General features: G+C 45.4%; 1 protein-coding gene across 1 annotated transcript in view; it reads left to right on the top strand.

Moving 5' to 3' along the window:
• The window catches only part of TTC9 (tetratricopeptide repeat domain 9), a 32809-nt gene extending 19821 nt beyond the window's left edge, over nucleotides 1-12988 (top strand). The window contains exons 2-3 of the mRNA XM_032245738.1: nucleotides 5513-5695; nucleotides 8736-12988. Coding sequence (XP_032101629.1) covers nucleotides 5513-5695; nucleotides 8736-8815 — 263 coding nt within the window. The 3' untranslated portion in view covers nucleotides 8816-12988. The remainder of the gene's footprint in view (nucleotides 1-5512; nucleotides 5696-8735) is intronic.
• The last annotated feature ends 639 nt before the right edge of the window (nucleotides 12989-13627 follow it).

The following is a 13627-nucleotide window of genomic DNA, read 5'->3' as shown; positions in this document are numbered from 1 at the left end:
CTCCCCTCAGGCCTTCAGGGAAGATCTCACCCCAGTGCCATGCCTGAGGAAGACCCACATCAGAACATAATCCAATCTCTATGCCGAAAAAAAAAAAAGAAATCTACACAGCAGGAATGGAATTGTTGTCTTAGAAAAGCCCTCTTGATCACTGCTTTACCGGTTCTGATTGTCCTCCCCAACAGAAGACACCTGACCTTGATCAATAGGGAGAATGCAAATCCTTTTGAAGGGGAACCAGTAAAACAATTTTGTCCTTCTATTAAGTGGCAAACATTCGTATTCACAGGCTGTAGAGCTGTAGATATGGTAGAGATTATTTACTGAAATTTAGGTTCCTCATTTTGCAGAGGCCCAGAAAGGGAAAGTGATTTTCATAATGTTGGCTAGTGCAAAGACAGGACTAGAATCCAGCTCTTTTGATTCCTAGTTCAGTACTCTTTAAGATATAGATGCATGCCAAATGGCAGAGTACAGAAACTGTGACACAATAAACCTTAATTCAAACAGAGATCAGGTCACCACAACATGGAGAAACACTTCTTGACAATCAGGAAATCCAAAATGACGATAAAGATCTCCTGGATGAGGGCTCTAACTCGCAAATGTGGACAGCAGAGGGAAAATACTGCAGAGATTCCCTACTGCTGCTCATTTCTACCTCCTGGATGCCACTTAAATTGATCCGTTTCTCCTGCTTGTCTGCCTCCACTCTGGTCCCCCAAGTCACCATTATTTCATCGTCCAAATCCATTCTTGCCTCACAATGAAGACCCAGATCCTCTACATGGACCAGAAGGGTCTCTGTGTCCTGGTTTCTGTCTTTTCCAGCTTCGCCCTCGTTCACCCTTCCCTCTGGCTCTCTGCTCCTACATGGCATGCATGGCTTCCCAAAGTTTCTCAAATAGGCCATTTCCCTCTCGCTGGCTCTCTTTCTGTAGATCTGCCTAGAAAACATCTCCATTTCACCCAGATCTGTGATTCCCAAACATGGGTGATTTTACCCCTACCCCGCCACCCAGGGGATACTTGGCAATGTCCAGAGACATTTTTTTGGCTGTCACAACTGGCATGTAGTGAGAAGAGGCTAGGGAAGCTGCTAAGCATCCTGAAAGACTCAATACCTCCTCGTGTCACAGAAAATCATCCAGTCCAAAATGTCAAATAGTGCTAAGGCTGAGAAAGAATCTTTAGATCCCAGCTGAAATACCACTTCTTCCAAGAAGGCTTCCCACAATCCTTTCAATAAAGGTAAGGTCCCTCCTGCCTGGATATGCTCCTCCTCTACCTTTGTCCTTCATAGCACTTAGCCCACATGTGAATATTTGAGATAACATGACCCCGCCCATCTATTAGCCCTAGGAAGATGGTGTGAGGGGCTGTCAGCTCATCACCTGATCACACTGCCCCACCCAGTGCCCAGCAGTTAGGCATCAATTTCTGCTTGTTAGCTTTGGAACACAGCAGAAGGGAGTTTCCACAGATGATCTGTCTTTCTCCCCAGGGGCTGTGTGGGTTTCCAACAGCTTCAAATGCAGGCCCATAGACACCCCAGAGGTCAAGTGGACAGTCTTGGAAGCCTGACAGAAGTGGGCTGATATCTTAATTCTACCACCTTCCAGCTGAGTGACCTTCAGCAAGTTACTTCATTTCTCTGAAACTCGGCTTCATCATCTATAAAAGAAGCATAAAAATAGAACCTGTTTCATGGAGTTGATGGGAGGATTAAAAGACATAGTGTATGTGAAGTATTTAGCACCTCTGACACCAGAGAAGGGATTAATAACCATGAGGAGGACACACTGTGGGACAATGCCACTTATCCTGAGGTCCACTCACTGCAACCCCAGGTCCTGGCTAATGGCCATGGGGGCAGGGATGGAGCAATCAGGAAGCAGTCCACCTCTTCTTAATGTCCTCAGCCTTCACATGTGCCTGCCATCATCCCATCTTACCTATCCAATGGGCTTGTTAGATGTACCAATAGCCACCCACCCAAAGCAGAGAGGTGCCTAAAATCACTTGCAGGTAGCACCGTGGACAGCCTCCAGCCTGGCTCTCACCCTCTCCACCCCTGGATTCCCTTAAGAGTTCTGGCCTGGGCCAGGCATGATGGCTGACACCTGTAATCCCAGCACTTTGGGAGGCTGAGGCGGGCAGACCACCTGAGGTCGGGAGATTGAGACCAGCCTGACCAACATGGTGAAACCCTGTCTCTACTAAAACTACAAAAATTAGCTAGGTGTGGTGGTAAACACCTGTAGTCCCAGCTACTCAGGAGTCTGAGACAGGATAACTGGTTGAACTCAGGAGGCCGAGGTGGCAGTGAACTGCCACTGCCCTCCAGCCTGGGAGATAGAGCGAAACTCCATCTCAAAAACAAAGTCCTGGCCTGGCACCCCAACTTCTTATCCAGATTCCACCTCTTGGCCCAGCATTTCTCCGGATGACAGCCCATTTCTCCATCTTCCTGGGCCCTGCCTCTGGTGTCAGCTGAGGCTCCATACCCTATAACCAGCCTGGCTCTGCCTTCCTCCAGGTCTGAACCCTGGTCCACAACCAGGTATCCCAGTTCCCACCAGATCTGCAGGGGGAACTAGAAATATTTTCACCAGATAAGTGCCAGAAATTGATTCCTATGGTTCCTTTGACCCTTTGTGGGAGTGGGGAGGCTTTCCCATTTCCAGGCCTCTTTGCTGCCCACCCCCACCCGCAGTAACCACCGTTTTATGCATTCAAAAAAGTTTTTAAACATCTTTAAATGAGACAAAGTTCCATTTCCTAGACTGCCGGGGTCAGCAAACAGAAGTGTCTGTGAAGAGGGACGGTTAGACGGGCAGAGGGCTGCTGGGCCCGGTCAGAGAGGGCATCAGGCAGCGTTTGTGGAAGCTGTGAACAGGACATCTTTTAGCTCTGGGAGCACCTGGGAGCCAAGTTGCACACATGTATGTGTCAATGAGGCTCATATCCAGGAACCTTTTTACAGAAAACCCTCTCTCTGTATAGCTGTATAAGCACCAGCACAGGCTCCAACAACATGGGGATGAGGAAGAGGACAGAAGGGCCTAAGACGCCACCATGGAGGGAGGATAGGGGAGGGGGCTTGTAACATCAGCTTATCAGAATGACCGCCTGGCGCACCAGAAGATTGTAGTCCTGGGTGAACAAAAGCTGCCCGCAGGGTGGTTAGCAGCCTGTTGTTCCTGTTGACTTGGTTTTCTGCCCTGCAGCCAGTGAAACCTGACTGGTCAGTTTCTAGATCTGGGCTGATTCTCTTTCACTTCCTGGTCCTCATACCGTCAACTTGAGAGCCTGTGTAGTTCTCCTCATTCGGTGAAAGAATGGAGTTTTTTGGTCCCAAATGCTCCAAGAAAAGCCCCCATCTCCTAAAAATCTCAGCAATTCTGATACCTGGGAAGTTATTTAAGAGGTCAGAAGAACTGAAGTTAGACCCCTCAAGATTGAAATCAGTGACTTGTCTCTATCCTGAGGTGTCTTCTTTCAGTGTGGGAAAAGTCTGGGCACAAAGAAGGAGCAGAGCATCAGCATTCTCCCCCAGCCACCCAGCCGGGTTGTGGACAGAAGCAGTAGTTTTGCCTTCTAAGTCTCTGTTTTTATTTGCTTTGAAGAAGACGGGTGCCTTTTTCCTCTGTCTCTTTTTTTGTAATCCCTCCAAAGTATACAACATACTTTGCCCTTGGTCTGTGCCTACTAGATATTTGAGTGGTTAAATGGAGGCGAGGTGACTCAGCAGAGCTGGGATTAGAGTGAGGTGCCTAGGGCACGAAATTTCAGTCATTCTTCAAGGTCATTCAGTCATGCTCCAGGAATGTCGTCGCCCTAGTCCCAGCCCTGTGGCTCCCTGTGGCTCAGGGCTGGTGAGAGAAAGCTTCAAAGGGAGACGGTTTACTCAAAGATGACTGTTTGTGGGATGGGGAAGGCTCTCCACCATGGGACCTGCCTGCCATAGTTTCCTCTGGCCTGGGCACCTAGATCTCTCATGTCCAGACATGTGCCCTGTATGAGCTGGTCACTAGCCTACCAGAAAGCCCCTTCTCTCAGGAACTGCAGTGACAAATATATATAAAAGGGAACTTGAGGGAAGTCAGAGGCAGATGGTACTGGTACTGGTTAGTTAACATTCTAAGAATGTTAACTAACATTTTTTTTCATGTTTGCTATGTGCCAAGCCCACATTAAGTACTTTATGGCCATTATTTTATATAATCCCTCTAACAACTAGATAAAGAAGGGCTTGGATTCTGGAGCGAGACAGCTTCAGTTTAAATCTCATCTCTGCCTCTTTCATTTTGTGTGGCCTTGAGAAATTTCTTGAGTTCTCTGGGCCTCAGCTTCCTCACCTATAAAATTGAAACGATAATAGTATCCACATCAGAGTATTCTGAGGATTATATCAGTAATACATATAAAACATGAGACAAGCATCTGTACAAGGTAAGCACTCAACAAATATTGGCCATGATCATGATGATGACGATGACGATGACAATGAAGATGATGATGATTGCCTCTGGTAGCTTATTCCTAAGGCTGCCTGTTAGAAGCAAATTATTGATGCCACAAAAGAAATAGCACTTGAACATAAATTTTCTCAGCAAGGCAATTTTTACTTCTATAGAAGGGTGCATCTCGCAGATAGAGCAATGACGAGAGCATACCTGAACAGGAGAGGAGAAGGAGTTCTTATCCCTGACACAGATTGCTCCTACTATTAGCTAAGGTTGGGCTACACAGTCTAAGCTAATTCTGATTGGCTATTTTAAAGAGAGCAGGGGTACAAGCCATATTGGCATACTGATTCTTTGAAGAGAAATTTGGAACTCACTGTATTTGACGTGCCCATAACAAAGTTCCACAAACTGGATGACTGGAGATAACAGAAATGTATGGTCTCACAGTTCCGTGGGCTAGGAGTCCAAAATCAAGGTGTTATTGGGTTGTTATTCTGAGGGATATGAGGAAAAATCTGTTCCATGCTTCTCTGTGAGGTTCTGGTAGCCTCAGGCACTCCTTGGCTTGTGGATGGCTATCTCCTCCCCATGTTTTATCACGTTGTCTTTCTTCTGTGTGTGTCTGTCTTTGTGTCCCTATTTCCCCTTTTTATAAGGATACTAGTCACACCGGATTAGGCCCTACTTTAATTACCTCATGATTATAAGATGTGATCACCTTTGTAAAGACCCTGTCTCCAAATAAGGTCACATTCTTGAATACTGGAGGTTAGGACTATAACATATCTTTGTGTGGTGGAGGATCGGGCATAATTCAACCCATAACACAAGGTTAAGTGACTTGCTCAAGGCTTGTTAACATGGCTTATTATTGATGAAACTGGTTGGGGAGCCTAGGATTATTAGAAGACAAATTCCATGACATAAACCCCAGTGCAAAACCCCAACCCTGCTAAACTTCTGGAGAGAAAGAACTCAAGGGAGACATGCAGAGCCGGCCGCTGTTGTGTTGATGGCATTTTCCCTCCCTTCCATCATAGCCTGCCTACTCCAGGCTGAGCTGGTAAACTATGAACGCGTCAAGGAATATTGCCTCAAAGTCTTGAAGAAAGAAGGGGAGAACTTCAAGGCCCTTTATCGGTCTGGTGTGGCCTTCTACCACCTTGGGGACTACGACAAAGCACTCTACTACCTGAAAGAAGCAAGGACCCAACAACCAACAGGTAAGGCAGAAATAGCTGTTTTCTTACTTAGTCCCCACGCTGGTGGCTCCTGGGGCATTCTCACTGCAGCAGACAGTTTTCTTGGCTGGGAGAGCCAGGCAGGGACAGAGATGGCAAAATTAGGGATCAGATATATGATAAGACCTAAGTAAGAGGAGCACACATCACATGCATTTGCCTAGGGTTTGAGGTCCAGGAGCACAGGTACTTCATCTCTTCATAGGGAGTATAGAATTCCTCATCTTTTTCCAACTCAAAATCCAGCACTCTTCACTTATTCAGTAAATACATATTGAATTCATACTATTTGCCAAGATTTGTGCTGAGCAGCAAGGGGAATAGATGAAAAGACATGGTCCCTCCGGTGATGAGCTCACGACTGGCTGATGACACAGAATACAAACAGGCAATTTTGATGCTAAGCCCAGCATCTTTCAGAAAGCATGCTCTGACTTCTCTAGTCAAATCATATTCCTTAGAGCATGTGTTACCTATACCATTCACTTACATCACATTCGCCCGCCCAGTCATTCATTCATTCATTCATTCATCAGATATTTATTGAGGGGGTACAATGTTGCTAGGTACATAGTAGTGAACAAAAGAAAGTCATTGCCTTCAAAGAGCTTCTATTATAATGGTTCACTGTCTGTTGTTAAGTGGGGAAAAAAGTGTGGAGAGGGGACAGAACCCAGGGAGAGGGGCTCTCCACCAATGGATGGCTAGAAATCACCTAGTAAACAAGCAAACAGACAGTAAACAAATGAAATATTTAGTAGTAATAAACGCTGTGAAGAAAATAAAGCAGAAGAAAGAGATTAAGAGTAAACGGCGGCTGGGCGCACGGGCTTATGCCTGTAATTCCAGCACTCTGGGAGGCCGAGGCAGGCAGACCACTTGAGCTCAGAAGTTCAAGACCAGTCTGGCCAACACGGTGAAACCCATCTCTACTAAAAATACAAAAATTAGCTGGATGTGGTAGCAGGCACCTGGAAGCCCAGCTACTCCAGAGGCTGAGGCAGAAGGATCAGCTGAGCCTGGAAGGTACAAGCTACAGTGAGCCAAGATCACACCACTGCATTCCAACCTGGTGACAGATCAAGACCCTCTCTCAAAAAAAAAAAAAAAAAAAAAGAGTAAAGGGAGAGCTATTTTAAACCAAGTGGTCAGAAAGAGCCTCTCTGAGGAAGTAGATTTAAACAACAACTTTGACTTGATGTTGCTATTATTGTTGTTTATATGGTTAATTTTTCTTTTTTTGAGACAAGTCTCGCTCTGTCAACCAGGCTGGAGTACAGTGGTGTGATCTCAGCTCACTACAACCTCCACCACTCTGGCTAAAATGATCTTCCCACCTCAGCCTCCCCAGTAGCTGGGACTACAGGCATGCACCGCCATGCCTGGCTGATGTGTTTTATTTTGTGTATAGATGAAGTCTTGCTATGTTGCCAGGGCTAGTCTTGAACTCCTGGGCTCAAGCTATCCTCTCGCCTCAGTCTCCTAAAGTGCTGAGACTATAGGCATGAGCTGCCATATCCAGCCTTTTTTTTTTTTCTTTTTTTAATGCAATCCTCCTTTCAAAAGTCTTTAAAGAACTTTAGGATCAATTTACAAATGTCCAAATGTATACTTTTTTATCTTTTTAAAGAACACCTTGTTGTTGATTTATTTTCTGTATGTAAATTGTGTTCCACCAATTATACTGTAAGCAGTTTCAAGACTAAGAATTGGACCCATTCAACAGAATTTTCTGGAGCACTGCTATCTGCCAGCACTGTTGTGGAGGATACGCCTGGCATTTTTAGCATGATATAGTATTCATTTCTACTTCCCGAAGTAACTGTTCCAGGCAGCCCTGTCACTCTTATGTTCTGGTGTATATGGAACTTAGCAGCTGTTCCATGCCATGCCCTCCTCACTAATTTAATAACAGGAACTGGGAAGAAATGCCCCACTTTTGGTGAGGTAGTAGTCTGACCCTACTTATAAGGACAAAAATAAGACAATGAAGCAAAGTCATTTTAAACTCTTCAAGTTTAAAAAAAAATTACATTAGACTAATATTTATTGATCATTGTTTTAAGCACTTACAGACTTAGCTATTTTGGTCTTCAGAGCAATTTCATGAGGCAGGTATTACAGTCCTCAGGAGAGGCAGGCTTTGCAGCCAGACACACCATTTACTATGTGTCTCCTTGGGCATCTCACTTAATCTCCCTAGGTCTCTATTCCATTTTGTCACAGTGAGGAGGAGGATATATACCTTGTGGCATTGTAGTGAGGATTAAATGAGATCATGAAGGTTAGAAACCTGGCACAAAGTTGGCATTCAAAAATGGAGGTTGTTGTCCAGGTGCAGTGGCTCACACCTATAATCCCAGCACTTTGGGAGGCTGAGGTGGGCAGATCACCTGAGGTCAGGAGTTCGAGACCAGCCTGGCCAATATGATGAAACCCCGTATCTACTAAAAATACAAGAATTAGCCAGGCACAGTGGCGTGTACTTGTAACCCCAGCTACTCAGGAGGCTGAGGCAGGAGAATTGCTTGAACTTGGGAGGTGGAGGTTGCAGCAAACCAAGATTGCACCACTACACTCCCGCCTGGGTGACAGAACAATACTGCATCTCAGAAAAAGAAAAGGAGGTTGTTTCTTGCAAATGGGACAGGAGGCTCAGAGAAGTTGGCAACTTGCCTGATGTTAACCTCCAAGTGGAGTCTCACTAAACTAACTCCACCAGCTGGGAAATCACGGGGCTATGCTGCTGCATAAAAAAAGGAGAGAAATTCTCTCTCCTCCCCCACCCATTCTCTCCCCTATCCCCTTGGTCATGCCAACCTGTCCACATTTGCTAAAGGGAGGCAGTGAAGGACAGGGCCGATATCTGGTTGCCCTCTCAGCCACCATGGATAGCAGAAGGGAGCTTGGCTGAGTGAGCCTGGCCTGTTCGTGGTCTGCAGACACAGCCTTTGCTGATTCTGCATACATGTGATAGTTGCGCTCGCCTGGTGTTCCCCATGGTTTGTTTCTCTCCTCACAGACACCAACGTGATTCGGTATATCCAGCTGACGGAGATGAAGCTCAGCCGATGCTCCCAGAGAGAGAAGGAAGCCATGTAACCAGGAAGCAGCTCCAGAGCTGTGCCCACGCCTGACCAGGGACTTCCAGGCACACCCTGGCAGAGAGCCCTGTCCTGGGTTCTGTCCGTTTTCCCCCACTTCTTCTGGCTCCCCCTTTTTTCCTCCTGTTGCACCTCAACTCTTTGTCTCCTCCCAATGTGAAAAGGAGAGATGCAAATTTGGAATCTGGTAGGTCACCCGGACAATGGAGACATCCTCTCCTCTAGCAGGTCAGCGACTGAGAGGGGCCCGACTTCTGCTGGGACAGCTGGAGAGGAGTCTCACCGGCTGGGATGCTGTTGTGGCTTTTACTTTGGCCAGTGCTTCTGACCGAGGCGGAGCCTGGCAGGTGTATCTTCCCACAGGCAGCAGGCACACAGCCCAGGGGCTGGATCCTTCTGCAGCTTCCTGACAGACCAGAGCCAGAGCGTCTCAAGGCAATGGTTAGAAATCCAGGGACGAGAAAAACAGCAGAAGCACTGGTGAAGCTGACGTGGAGACTGTGAATGTGTACATGGAGTTCCCACCGCCCCACCCACCACCAGCCACCTCAGCCCCTGCCTCCTTCCCCCCTCATTGTCTCGGCTTGTGCTCTCTCCTCTCCCCCTCGGGGATCCGAGACTCTGCCAGGATTCACATGCCACTGAAGCCCACTCTCGGTGCCCTCTGGTGACCACACATACCATTCCCCCAGACTCCCACCCAACAGGCAGCTGTGACCACAGAAGGGCAGAGTGAAGTGGGCCAGGGTTTGGAGCAGGGTGACTGCGTAGGTGACAGGGAGGGAAAGACGACAGCCAGGGGAAAGAGCATCGTATAGGCTAGGAGATTGAACTGTGGACCGATTCCGTGTAAATAAAAATAAATTAACAGGTAGCAGTTCCTACCATTTCTGTTGGAAGCAGCCCACTCCCTCACTTTTACTCCCTGCTCCAATGCTCAATCAGAGCTACTTACAGCCAGGAAGGACGGGGCTTCCCCCAAAGCAGTTGGCCATTTGTCCACTGGCAGACAATAGTGGCTGCAGCCTTTGTGCTATTAAAAGTGGGCTGGGATTGTGGAGACCGCCCAGGGGTGTGGCTTTGTCAGAACTTGTACAATCTTCTTTTGATGAAATTATCTGAACTCAACATCTGGCACATAGAATGTGTTCAACAAATATTTGTTGAATGAATAAATGATGACTGCAGACTGGCTCTCCTGCCTTAAACTAATTTCATCCCAGCCTAGTCTCCTGATGTCTGTGCTCGTTATGCAATGCCATGTTGCTTCAGTCAAGCAAGAAACATTTACTGGGGTGTACTGTTTGCCCATCATTGTGCAATATGCTATGGGACATGGGGTGTCGTCTCAATCTTCAAGGAGATGGAAGGGTTAAGAAATGCATATGAGATTATTACCAATGACACCTTTAATTTATATGATGCTTTAAAATTATCAGAGCACTTTCATGTATTTTTTGTGTGACTAGTGAAAAAGACAATGTTGTACAAAATTAAAATATATACAGATGCAATAATGTGAATAGTTAGGATTTATTAAATGCACTATCTTCAGATCTTTACATGTATAATCTCAGTTCTTTCATGCAGTTACTCTGAGATACTGTCCCTGTTTGATGGGTAAGAATATTGAAAACCAGATAAATTAATTACCCCAAGGTTGCATGGCCTTTAGTGGCATAGCCAGTATGTGAACCAGGCCTGTCTGACCCCAGGACTCTGGCTAGTAACTATGCTATACTTAGTTGCCTCTCTATAAGTGTAATATTGGGTAATTATAACCATTTGAGAACAGGACAATATGTATTAACCTGAAAAGTGTTCGTGATGTCAGTGATGGTACATGGCCTCCTTATGTATTTACTCAAGGCCCCAAAAACACCAGAGACCAGAATCCCTAGTGGTCAGAGCAGTGACAGGTCAGAAAAAGGCAGCTGAGGTCCAACAGTTATGTCTTGTATTGCTCATTGTACTTGCTGATGGAGCCAGCATGTGTCGCAACAGCTCACCTAGCATTCACCACCCATCCCCAGCATTGGGAAAGGGTCACAATTCAGACCAAAAGGAAACACAAAGTTAAATATGGGTTATTTATTTAAGCAAAGGCCCCACCATAACAGGATCCAATCACAGTCGAGGGGCCCAGAAGACAGCAGCATAAGTTACATTCACATAGTTCCCCAAAAGCTTTCAACAGGGGCTACAGGAAGGTGCTAGAAATATTGAGGGGCCTGCCATTACTCACCTAGAATTCACTCTCTGGAGAAGAGGAAAAGGAAGAAGCTGTTTCAGCTGCCACATTCTTTCTGCTCTCTTTTCTCTTCCTCCAAGCTGGCTTTACATGACCCTAACCCAAAACTACCCTATGGCCCCACACGGGCATGTGTTCAAAGCTCCCGACTCCCACCTCCATTCCCAAGCCTCCAACTTACAACGTTTGTGAGTTGGCCAATACAAGGATGAAGAGGAGGGCGGGGGTCACCTGGAGAACCGGTTCAAACTGCCAGGGGCTTCCTTTGGTCAGTATGTATCAGGAAGGGCTCCGAGTAATTATTCCCCGTGCGGAGGCAGGAGAGAGGTCTTGTTTACATGAGTGTGCTGGGGCAGAGCTGGTACCACTGGGGTTGTGATTGCAGCCATCCAAAGTAGAAAGATTGAAAACCAGAAGGAAATGAGGACAGCCTCTCAGAGCCTCATAGAACAAGCATCCAGGCCATCTGCTTGTTTGGTGACTTAGATATAGAGGCTTATTGGAACTCCATTCACTGTGACCTGAAGTTAAATAATCCCAAAGAAAAAAGCTGCCTGGGATACTGGCTGATGTTTGGGGTGGTAGGGCTGAATTTTCTGTGCATTTGTCCAACAAAGGCTTTAGAGCACAAAACCAGGTTCATCCTCTCTACCAAATCTTCGGCTTCCTTCTCCTCATCCCTCCCCAGAACAAGAACTGTGATTTAATTACATACTTTGTGGATGTCACTGCTGACCTATATATAGCTTGAGTACTAATCATGCATCTGACCTGCACTGTCATCTCCTGCCTGGACTTTTGCGATGGACTCTTTTGGGGGGAAACTAACGCTTTTTAATTATTGTGAAAGCATCACATGTGTATTGTAGAAGTTTTAGGAAAAAAAAGGACAAAATCCAATCCATAAGCTTAACCACCCAAGACAAATGTGGATTCTTTTGAATATACCTTTTAGTTCTTTTTGGTGTAAATGTACACATGCACACACACAGTTGTGGGGGTTTTTTAAACAAAAACTTGATCACACCGAATATACCCTTTAATAACTTTTAAAATGTGTATTTATATTTTAGAGTGTGTGATATAGACACAGATACAAACTTCAAAAAGTACAAACTGCTCTGTAGTCGGAAGCAAATATTCTTCCCACCCTGTCTGCCAGCATCTAGTTTCCCTCTCATATTTCTGGAGATGCTTACACATTGTCAAACATATATATATATATTCCTTTATCACACACAAATGGCAGCATATTGAACACTTCTTTTTTGCTCCTTCTGTTCACTTAATAATAATCTTGAACATTTTCTGCATTTCAAACTTTCTCAACAGCATCTTCATTACATAGATGGGCGCTTTTTTTTTTAATCATCAACCCCCAAATAGTGATGATTTCATTTGTTCCCAATCTTTATTGTAAAAAGTGTTGCAACTGACATTCTTGTAGCTAAATTTTGCACATGTCTATAACTATTTCCTTCCGATAAACTCCAAGAAGAGACTTGCTTGGCTATTTTTAAGAATTTTGATACGTGTTGCCAACCACCCTCCAGAAAGTTTGTACCAAAACGCTCTCCTACTTGGAGCCTAGAGAGTACCCTGCTCCCCACACACCTAACACTAGGAATCATCACTTGTCAAATCTTTACCAATTTGATAGCTGGGATAATAGTATGTCAATGTTATTTTAACTTTCTTTGATTCTTCGCGAATAACATTTTCATATGCTTATTGACCATTTGTACTTCTTCCTTTGTGAATTTTCTATTTATTTGATATTGGTATGTTTATTATCGATTTGTAATTTTATTAAGAATATTATTTTTGTCAAGAAATGCTGCAAATATGCTTTCCAAGTGCTTTGCTTTCAAATTTTGTTTATGGTGCTTTTTGACATACATAAAATTCTTAATTCTGCAATGAATTCGTTCCTCTGTTGCCAGCTTCTCCTACCTACAGTTCATTCTCTTATTTCTATCAGAGTGACCCTTCCAAAACACAATCTGACCGTGTCACTCCACAACTTAAAAATCTTTAGTGGTGCCTCATCACTTTTAGGATAAAGTCCAAACTCCTTAACAACACACACGGTCTTTCATATTTTGTCTCCATTGATTTTTCCAGGCTCACTTCCTGGCCCTCTTCCCAAAGTACCCTACATTTCACTGCTGCACAGCTTCTTGTGCTGCTCTGAACCGTTGTGCTGGGTCTCTGGGACTTTCCACACTGTTCCTTCCCTCTGCCTCACTGGCTTTTCCTTGGCCCTTCAGTCCTGTCTTTGCCTTGCTAACTCCTGTCGGCCTTAACTCAGGATCACTGCTAGAAAGCCTTCCTTGGTCCTTTAGTCTGACTTCTTAAAGCAACACAAGCCTATCTCAGCCTAGCTTTTGCTACAATGCATTGGAATTTCTAGTTTACACTTACCTCCCGCACACCCTGGGTGTTCCTCAAGGCAGGCACTGTGGTGTATTCATCTTTGCAACCAGAATGTCGAGCACCATGCCTGGCACATTGCAGGTACTCAGAAAGTGCTGAGCATTGAGCCTGGAATGAATGAAT

Source organism: Sapajus apella, unplaced genomic scaffold (genome assembly GCF_009761245.1).
Source record: "Sapajus apella isolate SASKATOON/1434 unplaced genomic scaffold, GSC_monkey_1.0 scaffold59, whole genome shotgun sequence".
Classification (NCBI taxonomy): domain Eukaryota; kingdom Metazoa; phylum Chordata; class Mammalia; order Primates; family Cebidae; genus Sapajus; species Sapajus apella.
The sequence above is the reverse complement of the archived record's forward strand: the minus strand, read 5'-3'. Positions and strand labels throughout refer to the sequence as shown.